This window comes from Lucilia sericata, unplaced genomic scaffold (assembly GCF_015586225.1).
Source record: "Lucilia sericata isolate MDLA Ls3-8-SP2 unplaced genomic scaffold, ASM1558622v1 Contig001175F_arrow, whole genome shotgun sequence".
NCBI lineage: Eukaryota > Metazoa > Arthropoda > Insecta > Diptera > Calliphoridae > Lucilia > Lucilia sericata.
In genome coordinates, this window is record NW_023995144.1 from 71,261 (window position 1) to 92,139 (window position 20,879).

The 20,879-nt window shown below is 32.6% G+C and overlaps 5 protein-coding genes across 6 annotated transcripts; all 5 read left to right on the forward strand.

Moving 5' to 3' along the window:
* Window positions 1–660: 660 nt before the first annotated feature.
* On the forward strand, window positions 661–2,199 carry LOC119610392. The gene has a single exon (XM_037965567.1). It carries the CDS (start codon window positions 760–762, stop codon window positions 2,059–2,061), a length of 1,302 nt encoding a protein of 433 aa, XP_037821495.1. The 5' UTR covers window positions 661–759; the 3' UTR covers window positions 2,062–2,199.
* Window positions 2,200–4,867: 2,668 nt separating this feature from the next.
* On the forward strand, window positions 4,868–6,504 carry LOC119610399. Its single transcript, XM_037965575.1, has 2 exons — window positions 4,868–4,884; window positions 5,171–6,504. The coding sequence occupies exons 1-2, from the start codon at window positions 4,868–4,870 to the stop codon at window positions 6,453–6,455; spliced, it is 1,302 nt and encodes a 433-aa protein (XP_037821503.1). The 3' UTR covers window positions 6,456–6,504.
* Window positions 6,505–9,449: 2,945 nt separating this feature from the next.
* LOC119610391 (sodium channel protein Nach) lies at window positions 9,450–12,266 on the forward strand. Its single transcript, XM_037965566.1, has 8 exons — window positions 9,450–10,202; window positions 10,262–10,388; window positions 10,450–10,734; window positions 10,797–10,884; window positions 11,192–11,277; window positions 11,355–11,723; window positions 11,779–11,882; window positions 11,946–12,266. Exons 1-8 carry the CDS (start codon window positions 10,037–10,039, stop codon window positions 12,092–12,094), a joined length of 1,374 nt encoding a protein of 457 aa, XP_037821494.1. The 5' UTR covers window positions 9,450–10,036; the 3' UTR covers window positions 12,095–12,266.
* A 1,984-nt stretch (window positions 12,267–14,250) lies between these two features.
* Window positions 14,251–17,347, forward strand: LOC119610396. The gene is made up of 3 exons (XM_037965571.1): window positions 14,251–14,714; window positions 14,798–14,951; window positions 16,320–17,347. Exons 1-3 carry the CDS (start codon window positions 14,520–14,522, stop codon window positions 17,231–17,233), a joined length of 1,263 nt encoding a protein of 420 aa, XP_037821499.1. The 5' UTR covers window positions 14,251–14,519; the 3' UTR covers window positions 17,234–17,347.
* A 313-nt stretch (window positions 17,348–17,660) lies between these two features.
* Window positions 17,661–20,658, forward strand: LOC119610397. 2 transcript variants are annotated; one of them, XM_037965572.1, is made up of 4 exons: window positions 17,661–18,108; window positions 18,174–18,318; window positions 19,639–19,913; window positions 19,973–20,658. In XM_037965572.1, the coding sequence occupies exons 1-4, from the start codon at window positions 17,896–17,898 to the stop codon at window positions 20,621–20,623; spliced, it is 1,284 nt and encodes a 427-aa protein (XP_037821500.1). In that variant the 5' UTR covers window positions 17,661–17,895; the 3' UTR covers window positions 20,624–20,658. The 2 variants fall into 2 exon arrangements, with proteins under 2 accessions (XP_037821500.1, XP_037821501.1); XM_037965573.1 differs by having other exon boundaries at window positions 18,174–18,258.
* Window positions 20,659–20,879: the final 221 nt, after the last annotated feature.

Below are 20,879 nucleotides of genomic sequence, written 5' to 3' on the forward strand. Positions count from 1 at the left end.
AAGTTTATCTGAACTTAAAAAAACATTGAAAGCATAAATTTGCTCATAAACTAATGATAATAATGCTGGCAAAGTTAAAACACATGTTTAAGTTTAAAAATAGTCGAAAAAAGAATATTTATGATCAAAAGCGATAAAAACAGAAGCGAAATTATATTTTTATCCAAAACAGAAAAAAAAAAAAAAAAAAAAAAAATTAAAAGCAAACAAATAAATAAGATGTGTGAGAAATCGTAAACTGATGAAATCTGTGACGATCAATGTCTCTTATCTCCAAAATAAATTCTTAAGTTTAAATATTTGCTTAAGTTTATCTTGGCTTTTTGTCAAAATATTGTTTTAAAAATAAGACAAAAAGGAAAACTCCGTGAGCTTAAGAAATTTTGTGAATGGAGGGGTATTTCTTGTGAAAAATTAAGATACTCTTTCATTTAGATGAAAGTGTTAGGAGTGATCATCACTTCTACTATGGCTGACTCTGGGAAAAGAAGCGTCAAAATGCTAATTTAATTATTTTACAATTTAAGATATTAGCGCTGTAAATTAAAAGCAGAAAAAGGCAAATAGAAGGCAACAGATTTAGATTATAGAGCGAGCTGTGTGAAAAAAACAACAACTTTTTAGCGAAAATTTAAAAATAAAGATAAAATGATCTTAGACTATAAAACACATTATGTTTTAGGCAGTTAAACTAAAAAGTCATACCACTTGCGGATAATTAATTAACTCTAAAACAATTATTAAATTAAACTTGCAACAATGGCTACTGTCATAGAATTATCCGCAAATGATGTTCAGGGTTTGTGTCGCCGCTATTTTAAGGATTATGCCGCCAACGATAAGGAACAACCACAAGCGGCAATTGTCAATAACTTTGAGGTGAACTATTATAAACTAAAGCCCATATCGGATGATCCTGCTGGTTTTTTGGGCAATCATCGTTATTTGATAGTGGAAATCTCCAAGAAAAATGTTGACAATCAAGATTCCGTGGAGAAGTTGAGATTCTTTACTAAATCTGCTCCTATGGAAATTGCCTCACGCATGGAGTATATGGAAGAATTTGGTGTCTTCAAAAAGGAAATAGCTGTCTATCGTGATGTCTTGCCCAGACTACAGGAGATTTTTGAGGGCATTGCACCCAAGTGCTATTATGCTGACAACAATTGGTTGGTATTTGAGGATTTGCATCAGCAAGGCTATAAGATGGGTTCTGGCCGGGATGGTCTTTATGACTCCATACATTTAAAATGTGCTGTTAAGAACTTAGCCGCCTTACATGCTGCCTCCTTGGTGTTTGAGGTAAAACACAAGAAAACATTCGATGAACTACATCCTTTGGCTGTTTTCGAAAATGCTTATCCCAAGGATTGTTCTTCAGAGCATGTTCGCTATCAAAATTTCAGTAATGCTGTAGGTGTATTTAAGGAATTGATTAAACTCATGCCTAAATATCAAGATAATCTGGACTATATACTCAACAATATACACGATAAAATGTCGGTTATTTTTAAACTAGTTCAAACTTCCCAAAAATATAAGAATGTCTTTTCCCATGGTGATCTGTGGGCTAATAACATTATGTTCCAGTATAGTAAATATGGCGATATACCCATACACTGCCGTTTTGTGGACTTCCAATTGGCACGTTATGCTCCTCCTATGATCGATTTAATTACCGTTCTAACCATACCCACTACCCGGGAATTCCGCTCGAAATATCTTATGGAACTTGTAGCCGACTATTATCGTTTTATGAGTGAATTCTTAAAACGTGAACAGCTAAACATAAAAGATTTCCTTACCGAAGAAGAACTTTATGCTTCACTGGAGGAGTTTCGTATTTCTGGCATTATTGAATCTTGTCTATTTTCTCATTTAACCATATTGCCTTCGGACCTAACCCAGAGTCTAACCACCTCTACAGATGGTTTTAGTGATTTCTTCGATCGTAAGCGTATTGAGATATGTTTGAAGGCCTTCCATACGGATGAAATCTATAGGACCAGATTAACCGATATGTTGGAAGATTTAGTTGATAATTTTATTTTAGTTAAGTAACTATTTAAGATAATAATAAAAGTATATGTATATATTATAACTAAATATAAATACAATAAATTAACAGTATTTGAATCTTAAATTATTTTATTGATAGATATTAAGAGATTGTTGTGAGTAAATATTTGAAAAGTTTAAGACGCGAGTAGCAGATTGTAAATGTTATGGTGTTAATAATAATAATATTTTACGTTTTTAAAAAAATATACCAAATAAAAACTATAGGGTGTTTGAAAAAGATGTCTTGAATCTTAGTAATATAATAGCATATCTTTCGATTAATGCCAGAGACCGTCAGTTTTACTTTCAGTTTTCAGTTCAGTTCTAGTTCAGTTCTAGTTCAGTTCTAGTTCAGTTCTAGTTCAGTTCTAGTTCAGTTCTAGTTCAGTTCTAGTTCAGTTCTAGTTCGGTTCTAGTTCGGTTCTAGTTCAGTTCTAGTTCAGTTCTAGTTCAGTTCTAGTTCAGTTCTAGTTCAGTTCTAGTTCAGTTCTAGTCAGTTCTAGTTCAGTTCTAGTTCAGTTCTAGTTCAGTTCTAGTTCAGTTCTAGTTCAGTTCTAGTTCAGTTCTAGTTCAGTTCTAGTTCAGTTCTAGTTCAGTTCTAGTTCAGTTCTAGTTCAGTTCTAGTTCAGTTCTAGTTCAGTTCTAGTTCAGTTCTAGTTCAGTTCTAGTTCAGTTCTAGTTCAGTTCTAGTTCAGTTCTAGTTCAGTTCTAGTTCAGTTCTAGTTCAGTTCTAGTTCAGTTCTAGTTCAGTTCTAGTTCAGTTCTAGTTCAGTTCTAGTTCAGTTCTAGTTCAGTTCTAGTTCAGTTCTAGTTCAGTTCTAGTTCAGTTCTAGTTCAGTTCTAGTTCAGTTCTAGTTCAGTTCTAGTTCAGTTCTAGTTCAGTTCTAGTCAGTTCTAGTTCAGTTCTAGTTCAGTTCTAGTTCAGTTCTAGTTCAGTTCTAGTTCAGTTCTAGTTCAGTTCTAGTTCAGTTCTAGTTCAGTTCTAGTTCAGTTCTAGTTCAGTTCTAGTTCAGTTCTAGTTCAGTTCTAGTTCAGTTCTAGTTCAGTTCTAGTTCAGTTCTAGTTCAGTTCTAGTTCAGTTCTAGTTCAGTTCTAGTTCAGTTCTAGTTCAGTTCTAGTTCAGTTCTAGTTCAGTTCTAGTTCAGTTCAGTCAGTTCTAGTTCAGTTCTAGTTCAGTTCTAGTTCAGTTCTAGTTCAGTTCTAGTTCAGTTCTAGTTCAGTTCTAGTTCAGTTCTAGTTCAGTTCTAGTTCAGTTCTAGTTCAGTTCTAGTTCAGTTCTAGTTCAGTTCTAGTTCAGTTCTAGTTCAGTTCTAGTTCAGTTTCTAGTTCAGTTCTAGTTCAGTTCTAGTTTCAGTTCTAGTTCAGCTCTAGTTCTGTACTAGTTCAGTTCTAGTTCAGTTCTAGTTCAGTTCTAGTACAGTTCTAGTTAAGTTCTAGTTAAGTTCTAGTTCAGTTTCTAGTTCAGCTCTAGTTCAGTTCTAGTTCAGTTCTAGTTCAGTTCTAGTTCAGTTCTAGTTCAGTTCTAGTTCAGTTCTAGTTCAGTTCTAGTTCAGCTCTAGTTCTGTACTAGTTCAGTTCTAGTTCAGTTCTAGTTCAGTTCTAGTACAGTTCTAGTTAAGTTCTAGTTAAGTTCTAGTTCAGTTCTAGTTCAGCTCTAGTTCAGTTCTAGTTCAGTTCTAGTTCAGTTCTAGTTCAGTTCTAGTTCAGTTCTAGTTCAGTTCTAGTTCAGTTCTAGTTCAGTTCTAGTTCAGTTCTAGTTCAGTTCTAGTTCAATTCTAGTTCAGTTCTAGTTCAGTTCTAGTTCAGTTCTAGTTCAGTTCTAGGTCAGTTCTAGTTCAGTTCTAGTTCAGTTCTAGTTCAGTTCTAGTTCGGTTCTAGTTCAGTTCTAGTTCAGTTCTAGTTAAGTTCTAGTTCAGTTCTAGTTCAGTTCTAGTTCAGTTCTAGTTCAGTTCTAGTTCAGTTCTAGTTCAGTTCTAGTTCAGTTCTAGTCCAGTTCTAGTTCAGTTCTAGTTCAGTTCTAGTTCAGTTCTAGTTCAGTTCTAGTTCAGTTCTAGTTCAGTTCTAGTTCTAGTTCTAGTTCGGTTCTAGTTCAGTTCTAGTTCAGTTCTAGTTCAGTTCTAGTTCAGTTCTAGTTCAGTTCTAGTTCAGTTCTAGTTCAGTTCTAGTTCAGTTCTAGTTCAGTTCTAGTTCTAGTTCAGTTCTAGTTCAGTTCTAGTTCAGTTCTAGTTCTAGTTCAGCTCTAGTTCTGTACTAGTTCAGTTCTAGTTCAGTTCTAGTTCAGTTCTAGTACAGTTCTAGTTAAGTTCTAGTTAAGTTCTAGTTCAGTTCTAGTTCAGCTCTAGTTCAGTTCTAGTTCAGTTCTAGTTCAGTTCTAGTTCAGTTCTAGTTCAGTTCTAGTTAAGTTCTAGTTCAGTTCTAGTTCAGTTCTATTTCAGTTCTAGTTCAGTTCTAGTTCAGTTCTAGTTCAGTTCTAGTTCAGTTCTAGTTCAGTTCTAGTTCAGTTCTAGTTCAGTTCTAGTTCAGTTCTAGTTCAGTTCTAGTCAGTTCTAGTTCAGTTCTAGTTCAGTTCTAGTTCAGTTCTAGTTCAGTTCTAGTTCAGTTCTAGTTCAGTTCTTGTTCAGTTCTAGTTCAGTTCTAGTTCAGTTCTAGTTCAGTTCTAGTTCAGTTCTAGTTCAGTTCTAGTTCAGTTCTAATTCAGTTCTAATTCATGAAATCTTAAAAGTCCTTTTTCTGATGAAAATAGAGGTGCTGATCACATTTATTTACATCCAAAATTATTAATATATTTCTTCGGGCAAAAGTGTAAATGAAAGTACAAAACTTGTGATTGTAGAGTGTCTTAAAGTAACTGCCAAATATAGTACTTATTTATGCTACCATCCATAAACTTTTATGATTTTAAAATGAAATAACTCAAATAAAAAGAAAATTATCTCTACAAAGTAAATAAGATTTAAAGTGTCAACTAAAAATACATTTCGTTAACTAAATCTAGATAAATTGCAGCAGCTAGAGAACATTAGCTCTAAAGTTAGTTAAGCACAACAAACTGACTGCTTAAGTCGTTAAAAAAGATCTTGAATAAATATCAAAGACCTCAACTTTGAAGGAAACATGACTGCAATATAGCATTAAATCCCAACGATATAGAGAATCTATGTTATCGTTACTTAAAGGATCATGGAGAGGAGGAAGAAGTAAATATTGAAGTTATTGATTATAATTTAAAGCCTGTGTCTGAAGATCTTTCTGGATTTTTTGGTTATCATCGTTTCTTAACAGTTAATATCTCCAAACATAAAGATAAAGACAATGAAAAGGCATTACAAACCATAAGATTTTTTACCAAAACAGCCCCCATAGAAATAGAATCACGTATGGAGTACTTGGAACAATTTGGGGTTTACAAAAAGGAAATGTCAGTTTTTAGTGAAGTTTTGCCTAAATTGGAGGAAATTTTTTCGGGAATTTCACCCAAATGTTATTATGCTGATAATACTTTGTTGGTTTTGGAGGATTTAAATTTGCTGCAGTATAAAATGGCAGCCGGGCGAGATGGTTTGTTAGATTATCCACATTTAAAATGTACCGTTAAAACTTTGGCTGCCATGCATGCGGCCTCGATAGTTTATGAGGTCAAGGAAAAGCAGAAGTTCAATGTATTACATGCAGAAGCTTGTGTGGAGAATGCTTATCCCTTAAATTATCCAAAGGAACACATGCGCTATCAGAACTTCCGTAATGCTTTAAAAGTTTTCAAGGAATTTATTAAACTTATGCCTAAATATAAAAATAATTTAGAGGAAATTTTAAATAACTTGCAAACTAAAATGGCTGTTATATATCCCATGGCTCAGACTTCTACAAAATATCAAAATGTTTTTTCTCATGGTGACATGTGGGCCAATAACGTCATGTTCCAGTATGCTGAAGATGGCAAAACACCCATACAAGCACGTTTTGTGGACTTCCAATTGGCTCGCTATGCTCCTCCTATGTTGGATTTAATTACCATTTTAACTATACCTACTTCTCGAGAATTTCGGTCCAAATATCTAATGGATTTGTTAATGGATTATTACACTTTTATGAAGGAATTTCTACAGCAGCAAAATCTTTCTATAGACGATTTTATACCGCCAGAACAATTTTATGAATCTTTCAAAGAATTTCGCGGTTGTGGTTTAATAGAGTCCTGCTTCTTTTCCCACTTGACTATTTTGCCTCCCGAGTGCACCGAAAATTTGGCAGGTTCTACGGATGGTTTCACCGATTTCTTTGAACGAAAGAGAGTGGAAATTTGTTTGAAAGCTTTTAATACGGATCGAGTATATCGTGAGAGGTTAACGGATATGTTGGAGGATTTAGTGGATAATTATGTCTTAGGAATGTAGATTCTAAAAATTGCGCTTAAAAGAAAATAAATGTGAATTATTTTCCTTATTATTGATATTTTGTTTCTAGTTCAGTTCTAGTTCAGTTCTAGTTCAGTTCTAGTTCAGTTCTAGTTCAGTTCTAGTTCAGTTCTAGTTCAGTTCTAGTTCTAGTTCCGTTCTAGTTCAGTTCTAGTTCAGTTCTAGTTCAGTTCATGTTCTAGTTCAGTTCTAGTTCAGTTCTAGTTCAGTTCTAGTTCAGTTAGTTCATTTATAGTTCAGTTCTAGTTCAGTTCTAGTTCAGTTCTAGTTCAGTTCTAGTTCAGTTCTAGTTCAGTTCTAGTTCAGTTCTAGTTCAGTTCTAGTTCAGTTCTAGTTCAGTTCTAGTTCAGTTCTAGTTCAGTTCTAGTTCAGTTCTAGTTCAGTTCTAGTTCAGTTCTAGTTCAGTTCTAGTTCAGTTCTAGTTCAGTTCTAGTTCAGTTCTAGTTCAGTTCTAGTTCAGTTCTAGTTCAGTTCTAAGTTATCAGTTCTAGTTCAGTTCTAGTTCAGTTCTAGTTCAGTTCTAGTTCAGTTCTAGTTCAGTTCTAGTTCAGTGTCTAGTTCAGTTCTAGTATCAGTTCTAGTTCAGTTCTAGTTCAGTTCTAGTTCAGTTCTAGTTCAGTTCTAGTTCAGTTCTAGTTCAGTTCTAGTTCAGTTCTAGTTCAGTTCTAGTTCAGTTCTAGTTCAGTTCTAGTTCAGTTCTAGTTCAGTTCTAGTTCAGTTCTAGTTCAGTTCTAGTTCAGTTCTAGTTCAGTTCTAGTTCAGTTCTAGTTCAGTTCTAGTTCAGTTCTAGTTCAGTTCTAGTTCAGTTCTAGTTCAGTTCTAGTTCAGTTCTAGTTCAGTTCTAGTTCAGTTCTAGTTCAGTTCTAGTTCAGTTCTAGTTCAGTTCTAGTTCAGTTCTAGTTCAGTTCTAGTTCAGTTCTAGTTCAGTTCTAATTCAGTTCTAGTTCAGTTCTAGTTCAATTCTAGTTCAGTTCTAGTTCTGTTCTAGTTCAGTTCTAGTTCAGTTCTAGTTCAGTTCTAGTTCAGTTCTAGTTCAGTTCTAGTTCAGTTCTAGTTCAGTTCTAGTTCAGTTCTAGTTCAGTTCTAGTTCAGTTCCAGTTCAGTTCTAGTTCAGTTCTAGTTCAGTTCTAGTTCAGTTCTAGTTCAGTTCTAGTTCAGTTCTAGTTCAGTTCTAGTTCAGTTCTAGTTCAGTTCTAGTTCAGTTCTAGTTCAGTTCTAGTTCAGTTCTAGTTCAGTTCTAGTTCAGTTCTAGTTCAGTTCTAGTTCAGTTCTAGTTCAGTTCTAGTTCAGTTCTAGTTCAGTTCTAGTTCAGTTCTAGTTCAGTTCTAGTTCAGTTCTAGTTCAGTTCTAGTTCAGTTCTAGTTCAGTTCTAGTTCAGTTCTAGTTCAGTTCTAGTTCAGTTCTAGTTCAGTTCTAGTTCAGTTCTAGTTCAGTTCTAGTTCAGTTCTAGTTCAGTTCTAGTTCAGTTCTAGTTCAGTTCTAGTTCAGTTCTAGTTCAGTTCTAGTTCAGTTCTAGTTCAGTTTAGTTCAGTTCTAGTTCAGTTCTAGTTCAGTTCTAGTTCAGTTCTAGTTCAGTTCTAGTTCAGTTCTAGTTCAGTTCTAGTTCAGTTCTAGTTCAGTTCTAGTTCAGTTCTAGTTCAGTTCTAGTTCAGTTCTAGTTCAGTTCTAGTTCAGTTCTAGTTCAGTTCTAGTTCAGTTCTAGTTCAATTCTAGTTCAGTTCTAGTTCAGTTCTAGTTCAGTTCTAGTTTAGTTCTAGTTCAGTTCTAGTTCAGTTCTAGTTCTAGTTCAGTTCTAGTTCTAGTTCAGTTCTAGTTCAGTTCTAGTTCTAGTTCAGTTCTAGTTCAGTTCTAGTTCTAGTTCAGTTCTAGTTCAGTTCTAGTTCAGTTCTAGTTCAGTTCTAGTTCAGTTCTAGTTCAGTTCTAGTTCAGTTCTAGTTCAGTTCTAGTTCAGTTCTAGTTCAGTTCTAGTTCAGTTCTAGTTCAGTTCTAGTTCAGTTCTAGTTCAGTTCTAGTTCAGTTCTAGTTCAGTTCTAGTTCTAGTTCAGTTCTAGTTCAGTTCTAGTTCAGTTCTAGTTCAGTTCTAGTTCAGTTCTAGTTCAGTTCTAGTTCAGTTCTAGTTCAGTTCTAGTTCTAGTTCAGTTCTAGTTCAGTTCTTTCAGTTCTAGTTCTAGTTCAGTTCTAGTTCAGTTCTAGTTCAGTTCTAGTTCAGTTCTAGTTCAGTTCTAGTTCTTCTAGTTCAGTTCTAGTTCAGTTCTAGTTCAGTTCTAGTTCAGTTCTAGTTCAGTTCTAGTTCAGTTCTAGTTCAGTTCTAGTTCAGTTCTAGTTCAGTTCTAGTTCAGTTCTAGTTCAGTTCTAGTTCAGTTCTAGTTCAGTTCTAGTTCAGTTCTAGTTCAGTTCTAGTTCAGTTCTAGTTCAGTTCTAGTTCAGTTCTAGTTCATTTCTAGTTCATTTCTAGTTCAGTTCTAGTTCAGTTCTAGTTCAGTTCTAGTTCAGTTCTAGTTCAGTTCTAGTTCAGTTCTAGTTCAGTTCTAGTTCAGTTCTAGTTCAGTTCAGTTCTAGTTCAGTTCTAGTTCAGTTCTAGTTCAGTTCTAGTTCAGTTCTATTTCAGTTCTAGTTCAGTTCTAGTTCAGTTCTTGTTCAGTTCTAGTTCAGTTCTAGTTCAGTTCTAGTTCAGTTCTAGTTCAGTTCTAGTTCAGTTCTAGTTCAGTTCTAGTTCAGTTCTAGTTCAGTTCTAGTTCAGTTCTAGTTCAGTTCTAGTTCAGGTCTAGTTCAGTTCTAGTTCAGTTCTAGTTCAGTTCTAGTTCAGTTCTAGTTCAGTTCTAGTTCAGTTCTAGTTCAGTTCTAGTTCAGTTCTAGTTCAGTTCTAGTTCAGTTCTAGTTCAGTTCTAGTTCAGTTCTAGTTCAGTTCTAGTTCAGTTCTAGTTCAGTTCTAGTTCAGTTCTAGTTCAGTTCTAGTTCAGTTCTAGATCAGTTCTAGTTCAGTTCTAGTTCAGTTCTAGTTCAGTTCTAGTTCAGTTCTAGTTCAGTTCTAGTTCAGTTCTAGTTCAGTTCTAGTTCAGTTCTAGTTCAGTTTTAGTTCTAGTTCTAAATTAATGTGTAGTTTCCAGATAACGTGCGAGTACTTTGAGTAAAATTTTTAAATGTATTTTGTTTTTGTTACAATAACAAAATACAAATGAAATTTTAACTCAAAATGCTCGCATGCTATCTAGAAACAGCACCTAAGACTTTTTCTCTCGGCTATATTCCATATTAATCGAAACTACAAGTGTTTGCCTATTATAGCGATTGCCTTAATTCACTGAAATTAACAAATTGTCTTGAAATACAAATGAAACACCCAAAAGTGTAATAGCTAATAATGGGAATTACAACACTTGTGCACTTTGACAATTAAGATAAACCATCTAAAGAATAATTAAAATACAAAACTATGGTAACAGAAAACATTTATAAACGTTTAGACTAAGCGACATAAACTACAGTCAAAAGAGAACCATTTAGAGGAACTAAACCAGAGCTAAGTACCGGTGAAAGTGTTTTAAAAAAGGAAACGGAAAATGATGCGTGTACGTGATGTGGTTGAGGAATATTTACAAAATTCCACATTACATGGAGCACGCTTTATAGTGGATAAAGAGTTAACCTGGTTGGAAAAGACATTTTGGGGTTTATGTCTGTTGGCTTCCTGGTTTGCATCGTGGAATTTAATTAAAGTGTCATTGGGTAAAGAAATGAGTATTTTTACAATTTAGCAGCCTTTCATAATAATTATTTTTGCCTAGCTGCTTTTGAAAATAATGCAATTAGCTTCGGTGTAGAATCCAGCTATCGCGATTGGGAGACAAATTTCCCGGCCATAGTAGTGTGTGAATCCAAAAATATGGATAGAATACAAGAGGTGGCGGAGCAGTAAGTTTTCGGAATATTACACTCATTATTAAAACTTATCTTCTTTATTACAATATTTAAGACTTTGGGGTGCTGACCACGATTTCACTTTAGAAGAAGTTCTAAGTGAAATTGCTTTCTTTCGTGGCGAATCGTATCACACAGTGCACGAATGTGGTGGTGAGGAACCATCGGAAAATTGTTTCTATTCGAATTTCTCCTACTATGCTCAATTGGTTCGTAGCAGTTGCGAGAATACTATTAAGAATTGTTTGTGGAATAATAAACCTTTTGAGTGCTGTAAATATTTTCAACGTATGGAAACCGAATTGGGTCTCTGTTATGCCATAAATTCTTTGCAGGCAGGGTTAGTTGATGGAACGATTTTATAAAGTGCAACTGTATATATATATCTTATTTATTTTGTAGAAAGAATAATGGTCCCAAGTTGAGTATGTGGTCGAATAGGTATACGGGACCAGGTGCACTGCGAATGGATATTTATACGGAGGCTGTGGTAAGTTAGATACAAATGTACATTTGTATCTAAGTTCAGTTTTAGTTCAGTTCTAGTTCTAGTTCAGTTCTAGTTCAGTTCTAGTTCAGTTCTAGTTCAGTTCTAGTTCAGTTCTAGTTCAGTTCTAGTTCAGTTCTAATTCAGTTCTAGTTCAGTTCTAGTTCAGTTCTAGTTCAGTTCTAGTTCAGTTCTAGTTCAGTTCTAGTTCAGTTCTAGTTCAGTTCTAGTTCAGTTCTTGTTCAGTTCTAGTTTAATTCTAGTTCAGATCATCGCGATATATCATGAATCTTTCTACTCCTCTTTCAAGGTTTTTATTTTGGGCGAAGAGGAAGTACCCACTTTGGTTACACCCAAAACAGATTATTTAGTAGTGGGTCCCTACATCTCTTTTGTGTAAGTAAATCTCACATAAATTTTGGGAACTTATTTCTCCTTCTGAAAAGAACTTTTCTCTGATTTTCCACATCAAGACGTCACATTTCCAAAAGGGACATTCAAAATGATGAACAAATTCGTGAGACCAGTGTAGCACAGCGGAATTGTCGTTTTAACGATGAAAATAATTTAGATGTACATCGCTATTATAGCTATAGTGCCTGTACCGTTCAATGTCGCAAGGATAAACAATTAGAATTGTGTAATTGTTCCAGTCATCTATCACCGAATACACCCAGTTGGCAGAAATGCAATATGGATGGTTTGGAGTGCCTCAATCGTAACTATGAAGATTTATCGGTTATTATAGCGAAATGGTCTAAGGGTCGTAAAGGTTTGGTGTGTGATTGTTTGCCTTCATGTACTGAGGTGGATATTACTACAGTGGTGGATAGTAAAGAGAAGTAAGGATGTGTTGTACAGTCTTAAGGAAGAGTAGTAATATACTAACAATTTCAGCATCTATAATCAAAATCCTGTATCAAAAGTAGAAATTGCTTTGGTGGAATTACCTACCGAACGTTATAAACGTAATGTGGTTAGAGGCAAATTGGATTTAGTGGGTGAGTCTTTTAGTAATTTTGTTCTGAAGCAGCAAAATCTTAATTATATTTCCCTGTTCTAAGTATCCATTGGTGGTACTACGGGTTTATTTGTGGGCGCTAGCCTCTTAAGTTTTGTGGAAATCTTCTACTACATTACCATACGTCCCTATGGTAGCATGTTGTACGAGAAACGTTTAGTGCGTCAACAATTACAACAAACTGCTTCCTAATTGTGTCGGGGAAGGTGTGTATGTGTGTTTGTGTTGTAAACTTATCTCTATGATCTTGACTTTGTTTCTATGTGTCGTTAACTTAGAGTGATCTAGATAAAAAGATGTTTATTTGCTTTATGTGTTGATAAAATTCTGTAATTGCAATTATCGTTGCGCAAAGATAGCGATAATTGCATTTACATTTACTAATTAATCTAATTATCTAATTAATATTTTTATTCTTTTTCTTAAGAATTACTATATTTTTAGATTTTATGTTATCTAAATAATAAATAATTTCTTTTTTGTTGTTGTAAAGTTGTAAATAAATAAAACAAATAAAATACCTACTAATTTTCCTACTTACTGGCAAGAGATAACCTATTAGGTTCAATCAACCTCAATAATAAACCAAGAAAAGTGATAGGAAGTGTCCACTGAAAAAACTAGACTAGACTATAGACTAGACTATAGACTAGACTATAGACTAGACTATAGACTAGACTAGAGACTAACTATAGACTAGACTATAGACTAGACTATAGACTAGACTAGACTAGACTAGACTAGACTAGACTATAGACTAGACTATAGACTAGACTATAGACTAGACTATAGACTAGACTATAGACTAGACTATAGACTAGACTATAGACTAGACTATAGACTAGACTATAGACTAGACTATAGACTAGACTATAGACTAGACTATAGACTAGACTATAGACTAGACTATAGACTAGACTATTGACTAGACTATAGACTAGACTATAGACTAGACTATGACTAGACTATAGACTAGACTATAGACTAGACTATAGACTAGACTATAGACTAGACTATAGACTAGACTATAGACTAGACTATAGACTAGACTATAGACTAGACTATAGACTAGACTATAGACTAGACTATAGACTAGACTATAGACTAGACTATAGACTAGACTATAGACTAGACTATAGACTAGACTATAGACTAGACTATAGACTAAGACTAGACTAGACTAGACTATAGACTAGACTAGACTAGACTAGACTATAGACTAGACTATAGACTAGACTATAGACTAGACTATAGACTAGACTATAGACTAGACTAGACTAGACTAGACTAGACTAGACTATAGACTAGACTATAGACTAGACTATAGACTAGACTATAGACTAGACTATAGACTAGACTATAGACTAGACTATAGACTAGACTATAGACTAGACTATAGACTAGACTATAGACTAGACTATAGACTAGACTATAGACTAGACTATAGACTAGACTATAGACTAGACTATAGACTAAACTAAAGACTAGACTATAGACTAGACTATAGACTAAACTGAAGACTAGACTATAGACTGGTCTATTAACTATTATGTGGTATATTTATCAAAAGTTGGAAGAAGTACCGAAATGACCTAGGGGTACTGCGGTACTTTTCGATATTAAAAAGTACTATATTACTAATTTCATACAATATTTGCTCAATAAACCTTTGATAAATGATTATGAATAAGATTCTAATTATTTGTCAATAAATTATCTTCACTTGTACTTCTATTTGTCATTCCTTATTATAAATAAACAAAATAATCTTGCCTCCCATAATAAATAAATATTATAAATTTATGAGTAATATTTCAAGAAATATGAGATAAAACTTAAGCGATTTGAATTTGTGGCCGTTGATACTTAAACGTCATAAAGAAGTAGATTGTAAGCAAAACAATTATCAAAATTTTATACTCAAAATATGTATGACAAAAAATAAAATATGATATCAGTTCATGTAACTTTTGTAACTTTTGATGTTTAACAATCTACTTATTGTTTACTTGAAAATTGGTGCAAATATTTATAATAAACAAAATTATAAAACAAAAAATTCATAAGCCAACTGTTTGCTTAAGGAATTCTCACACTGTTTTTGAAGATCTTTTCTCACTTGACACTTTACTATTCAAATACGCCCTCCTAATTATTCTCAAACACTAAAATGTATTTTGTTTATCATAATTGATAATGCAATTCGATAAACAAATTCTATACGCTATTGAAATAATAAAATTTGTCTCAATACATAATCGGCTAAATGGTGAAACAAAACGTACAAAAATAAGCAGTTAATTAAATTAGACATTTTGGTAGCTGAAAAAAGTGGCAAGTGGGAACACTTGTACAAATGATTAGATTAAATAGCAAACAAATTTAGAACCATAAAATAGAAAACAAAATGTGTAAGAAATTTCTAAACTAAAACGGGCGATCAGTGAATTCTAAAGTTTCGAAAAGAGTAGAACGCGAACAAAACTACCTTTTGTTAAGAGAATTTGAGAAAAATCGAAAAACAAATATATATAGTGCAATTTTGGATATAAGCCAAAAAAAAAAATAAAAAAAGTTCTAAAATTAAAAAAAAAAAACAAAAAATAAATAAACAAACATGTCTGCAGAAAATCTGGCATCTTTATTAAGCTTAGACGAATGTAAAGTAATTGTCGATAAATTAAATCAAGAAACCGGCCAACAGTTACAAATCAAAACGTTTAACATTATTTCGGCTACAGAAGCTAAAGGATTTTTGGGTGAATATTTTCATTTAACAATTGAGTGTTTTAGGCCAGACAATGATAAAGAGGTGGGTAAGCATTTTAATTATTTCAAGTCAATTAGTTGAAAATTAAAGCATATTTATAGGCTTCAAATTAAAATTATTTACAGTTAATTGATCAAGATGCCGATAATGGTGATGCCATATTATTGAGATTTTTTATTAAAAATCTACCACCTGTCGATGAAGAACATGAAAAAGTTAAGATTTTTCGTAAAGAAAGTGCTTTGTATGGATCGCTATTGCCGAAATTGCAAAAATATTGTAAGTTTTGGATGTCGAATAAAGTTCAATTTCAACACTTTTAAAAACATTCGATCGATAACATAGTTTTTTGTATGAAATGTTATCGATCGATAGCTTTCTATATCTATAGAAATAATTTCGACCGATAGCTTTATATTTCTACTGAAATAGATAGCTTTCTATTCGTATAGATATATCATCGATCGATAGTTTTCTATTTCTATTAACATGTTATCGATCGACAGCTTTCCATTCCTAGTCAAATGTTATCGATCTATAGCATTATATTCCTAAAGATATGTAATCAATCGATAGCATTCAATTCCTCTAGAAAGGTTATTCATCGATGGCTTTTTATTCTTATAGGAAAAGGAATCCTATGTGAATAGCTATCTATTCCTACAGAAAGGTTATCGATCTATAGCTTTCTATTACTATAGAAAAGTTATTGATCGATAGCTTTCTATTACTATAGAAAAGTTATCGATCGATAGCTTTATATTACTATAGAAAAGTTATCGATCGATAGCTTTCTATTATTATAAAAAAGTTATCTATCGATAGCTTTCTATTAGTATAGAAAAGTTATCGATCGATAGCCTTCTATTACTATAGAAAAGTTATCGATCGATAGCTTTCTATTACTACAGAAAAGTTATCGATCGATAGCTTTCTATTACTATAGAAAAGTTATCGATCGATAGCTTTCTATTACTATAGAAAAGTTATCGATCGATAGCTTTCTATTACTATAGAAAAGTTATCGATCGATAGCTTTCTATTACTATAGAAAAGTTATCGATCGATAGCTTTCTATTACTATAGAAAAGTTATCGATCGATAGCTTTCTATTACTATAGAAAAGTTATCGATCGATAGCTTTCTATTACTATAGAAAAGTTATCGATCGATAGCTTTCTATTACTATAGAAGAGTTATCGATCGATAGCTTTCTATTACTATAGAAAAGTTATCGATCGATAGCTTTCTATTACTATAGAAAAGTTATCGATCGATAGCTTTCTATTACTATAGAAAAGTTATCGATCGATAGCATTCTATTACTATAGAAAAGTTATCGATCGATAGCTTTCTATTACTATAGAAAAGTTATCGATCGATAGCTTTCTATTACTATAGAAAAGTTAACGATCGTTAGCCTTCTATTTCTATAGAAAAGTTAACGATCGATAGCCTTCTATTTCTATAGAAAAGTTAACGATCGATAGCTTTCTATTGCTGTAGAAAAGTTAATGATCGATAGCTTTCTATTTCTATAGAAAAGTTAACGATAACATTACATAACAAACTCATCGCCTACATCGCATTCTTTTAAGAACTTTTACTATTTCGTCTTAACACCTCAATATGTTTGCCTTCTTACAGCCACCGAATCCTGGTGTCCCAAGGTATATTTATGCTATCAAAATCTTTTAGTTTTAGAAGATCTTGACAGCTTAGGCTTTCATTCGTTAGCCTCAAAAGAAAATCTAAGTGACAGTGAAATGTTTCCCATCCTAAACGGTCTTGCGGCAATGCATGCTTCCAGTCTGCTCTACGAATTAAATAACGAAGAAAGTATTGAAGAAACCTATTACGAAAGCCTTAAAGAGATTACCGTACACCCCGATATACCCTGGTTTACAACTGGTCTCAAGGCTGTAATCGAGGTAGCCAAACATCATTCAAAATACCAAGCAGAAGTATCACAAAAATTTATTATCAACGAATTGCCCCTTCACTTGAAAAATATTTATTTTATGGTGAATCCTTCACCCAAATATCGTAATGTCTTGAGTCATCGTGACACTTGGGGTGGTAATATTTTTTTGCACCACGATATTCCTGAAAAATCGGCTGTATTTGTGGATTTTCAAACTTGCCGCTATAGTCCGCCAGCCATTGATGTTATCTTTACATTATTTATGAATTTAACGAAACAGGAGAGATTGGAAAAACAAGCGGATTATTTGGAATATTACTACCAACAATTGGTGCAACATGTAACGAATCATTTACCCAGCGATAAATCCCTAAATGAAGTGATTTTCTCAGAAGCTGAATTTTTGGAATCAATTGAAGAGTTCCAGTTGTTTGGTTTAGTCTATAGAGCTTTGGCGGCCTCTATTTTAAAAGTACCCAAAGAAATTGTAACGGATTATTATAAGAATGAGGAACGATCGGAAAAGCTATTGGAATATATGGAAGAAAATGAAGAATTCAGGATGTTAATGGAGGAGTGTATAGAAGACATTATAGAGGCGGTTGTGGATATTTCTATAAAGTCAAATATTTATTAAAAGTAATAAAGATAAAGTTTTGTAATAAAAAAAGTAAGAATTAAAAATGATCGTTTCGATTAAAGAAGTTCGACAATAAAGTAAATTTTATTGGTAAATTTTTCTATTGATAAATTTATACTTTAATTTTATAAATATCAATGAATGTATCTGCACTCTTATTTAAAAATGAACCGTTGTAATAGTCGATCACATTAAAAAGCTTTTGTTAAAGAGCACATATTTTCAAAGAGAAGTTACGCCATAATAAGTGATAAGTTTCTCTTATCTCTTCTCTTAATTTATAGTTCTCGTAAATACTAGCATTTAGTATAGTTCACATTAATTAATTAAAAACGATTAGATCACTTCAATCTAAAATGTTCCCCATATGTCTCTTTGTACAATTATAATCACTCTTACTTATCTTATCACCACCAGAACGAAAAGACTAAAATAAAAAAAATATAATAATATTGTAAATTTTAAAATAACAATTTATTAAATATTTGCAATGAAATGAAACTTTAACAATTAGTTTTATACAAACAGTGAAAGCTAAAAGATCTTTGTTGAACTGAGTAAAATTTTAATCTACACGTGATCATCTCAAGTGCCTTAAGAAGACAGAATAAAAACAATTTAACATAAAATAATAAAACAAAAATAAAAATTTTATTAAAATGAGTGAAACAAACAATAATAAAGAACTTTTAGAAAGACATCATCGTCACGATTTAGTTACTACAGCAGAATGTCAATTGATATTGGAGAAAATCTTAAAAGAAGAAAATCTTAAGGGGTCATTGGTTTCATATGATATCGTACCAGAGCTGGGCACTGTTGGCTATTTGGGTGAATATTTTCATTTGTATATAAAATATCAATTAGAAAATGTGAGTACAAAAGTGTATGTTATACTTATATTGTTTAAATTAATATGATGGTGTTGTCTTCTCAGGAAAATAATGTAACGGAAAGACGTCTATTTGTTAAAACCATGCCCTATCAGAATCCCGATATGACGGATTTTATCGAAAGATCAGGTATTTTGAAAAAAGAGTCAACGCTTTATATGAGACTACTAAACGAATTGAGGAAATTTTGTAAGTTTTGTGAAGAGTTGAGATAAAAATAAAGAAAACTTGATACCGATCGATAACTTTTCTATAGGAATAGTAAGATATCGATACTTGTCTATAGATATAGAAATCGATCGATAATTCTTCTATGGATATAGAAATCGATCGATAACTTTTCTATAGAAATGAAAAGTTATTGATCGATAAGTTTTCTTTAGAAATATATCGATCGATAAGTTTTCTATAGAAATAGAAAGATATCGATCGATAAGTTTTCTATAGAAATAGAAAGATATCGATCGATAAGTTTTCTATAGAAATAGAAAGATATCGATCGATAAGTTTTCTATAGAAATAGAGAGATATCGATGGATAACTTTTCTATAGTAATAGAAAGCTATCAATCGATAACTTTTCTATAGTAATAGAAAGCTATCAATCGATAACTTTTCTATAGTAATAGAATGCTATCGATCGATAACTTTTCTATAGTAATAGAAAGCTATCGATCGATAACTTTTCTATAGTAATAGAAAGCTATCGATCGATAACTTTTCTATAGTAATAGAAAGCTATCGATCGATAACTTTTCTATAGTAATAGAAAGCTATCGATCGATAACTTTTCTATAGTAATAGAAAGCTATCGATCGACAACTTTTCTATAGTAATAGAAAGCTATCGATCGACAACTTTTCTATAGTAATAGAAAGCTATCGATCGACAACTTTTCTATAGTAATAGAAAGCTATCGATCGATAACTTTTCTATAGTAATAGAAAGCTATCGATCGATAACTCTTCTATAGTAATAGAAAGCTATCGATCGATAACTCTTCTATAGTAATAGAAAGCTATCGATCGATAACTCTTCTATAGTAATAGAAAGCTATCGATCGATAACTTTTCTATAGTAATAGAAAGCTATCGATCGATAACTCTTCTATAGTAATAGAAAGCTATCGATCGATAACTCTTCTATAGTAATAGAAAGCTATCGATCGATAACTCTTCTATAGTAATAGAAAGCTATCGATCGATAACTCTTCTATAGTAATAGAAAGCTATCGATCGATAACTTTTCTATAGTAATAGAAAGCTATCGATCGATAACTTTTCTACAGTAATAGAAAGCTATCGATCGATAACTTTTCTGTAGGAATAGAAAGCTATCGATCGATAACTTTTCTGTAGGAATAGAAAGCTATCGATCGATAAAGTTTTTATAGAAATAGAAAGATATCAATCGATAAGTTTTCTATAGAAATAGAAAGATATCTATCTACCAATTATCTCATGAATATACATTGATTGTAATCGAAACGTTTTTGATTTTTTTTCCTTAGCTCCCAACATCTGGTGTGCCGAATGTTATTTGGTGAAACCCGATCTATTTGTTATGCAAAATATTGTGGACTTGGGTTATGAACCCTTAAAGGAAGTGACCAACTTTTTAAATAAACAATCAATAGAAACTATACTAAGAGGCTTAGCCTCCATGCATGCCTGCAGTTTGGGATTTGAAAAACAGAAACAAACTAAAATTGATGAACTACTAAAGGATGTGTTATACGAGGTAACAGTTTCCCCCAGAGTGGTCTGGTATACAGCCGGGCTTAAGGTATATATTTTTTCAATTTAAAAAAGGAATATTTTAAATTATGGGGTATTTTTGAACAGGCTGTTTTGGCGGTAACCCTCAAACACCCCCTATATCAAGCTGAACCTTTACAACTTTTCATCAAAAATGAATTGCCTTCGATACTAAATACTGTATACGATATGGTTAATCCTTCTACGAAATATTGTAATGTCTTCTGTCACCGTGATGTCTGGGGTGGAAATGTTTTCTTTGCCAAAAGCGATCCGTATAAGAAAGGCGCCGTATTTGTGGACTTTCAATTGTGTCGCTACTCACCGGCTGCTATAGATATTCTTATGACTTTATACATAAATATGAAACCTTGCGATAGAAAGCTGATTGAAAAGGATTGTTTTCAATATTATTATAAAGAATTTTCTCAGGAATTATCAAATATGGGTTTAAAGTCTGAAGACTTCATAACGTACGAGGATTTCTTAAAGTCTCTTAAGGAATTGGCTTTATTTGGCGCCCTTTACAATTGTATGTGTGCTACGATTCTAAGAGTTCCCGGAGATTATTTGAAGGATATGAAACTGAATCGACCAGAGGATTTCCATCATTATACAAATGTCGATCGTACACAGGAGGTTTTGGAACTAATGAAAAATGATAAGGAATTTGGTAGTTATATGCTGGAATGTGTGGAGGATATGATGGAATTAATATTGAAAAGTAATTATGTTTAAGGTGAAAATAAAGTAATATTTAATTCCAGAGAAAATAAAAGTCTGTAGTGTGGAGGAAAATATGAGTGATCACAAAATAAGCTTATTTTTCAATTTAAACGTGTTTTAACAAAGTTATAAGCGATTTAAGTTTCTATATGATTTTTGACTAAAAAATCGATTTTTAAGGGATAATAAGAGTGATCACAAAATAAGCTTATTTTCAATTTAAACGTGTTTTAGCGAAGTTACAAGCGATTTAAGTTTCTATATGATT

Excerpts from the sequence above, each read along its gene's own strand:
- LOC119610392 (XM_037965567.1), top strand. The coding sequence starts at position 760 with ATGGCTACTGTCATAGAATTATCCGCAAATGATGTTCAGGGTTTGTGT.
- LOC119610391 (XM_037965566.1), top strand. The coding sequence starts at position 10,037 with ATGATGCGTGTACGTGATGTGGTTGAGGAATATTTACAAAATTCCACA. Across the intron at positions 10,203-10,261 it reads TTTAATTAAAGTGTCATTGG|CTGCTTTTGAAAATAATGCA; the intron begins GTAAAGAAATGA and ends ATTTTTGCCTAG. Across the intron at positions 10,735-10,796 it reads ATAAATTCTTTGCAGGCAGG|AAAGAATAATGGTCCCAAGT; the intron begins GTTAGTTGATGG and ends TTTATTTTGTAG.
- LOC119610396 (XM_037965571.1), top strand. The coding sequence starts at position 14,520 with ATGTCTGCAGAAAATCTGGCATCTTTATTAAGCTTAGACGAATGTAAA. Across the intron at positions 14,715-14,797 it reads GGCCAGACAATGATAAAGAG|TTAATTGATCAAGATGCCGA; the intron begins GTGGGTAAGCAT and ends AATTATTTACAG. Across the intron at positions 14,952-16,319 it reads GCCGAAATTGCAAAAATATT|CCACCGAATCCTGGTGTCCC; the intron begins GTAAGTTTTGGA and ends GCCTTCTTACAG.
- LOC119610397 (XM_037965572.1), top strand. The coding sequence starts at position 17,896 with ATGAGTGAAACAAACAATAATAAAGAACTTTTAGAAAGACATCATCGT. Across the intron at positions 18,109-18,173 it reads TAAAATATCAATTAGAAAAT|GAAAATAATGTAACGGAAAG; the intron begins GTGAGTACAAAA and ends TTGTCTTCTCAG. Across the intron at positions 18,319-19,638 it reads AAACGAATTGAGGAAATTTT|CTCCCAACATCTGGTGTGCC; the intron begins GTAAGTTTTGTG and ends TTTTTTCCTTAG.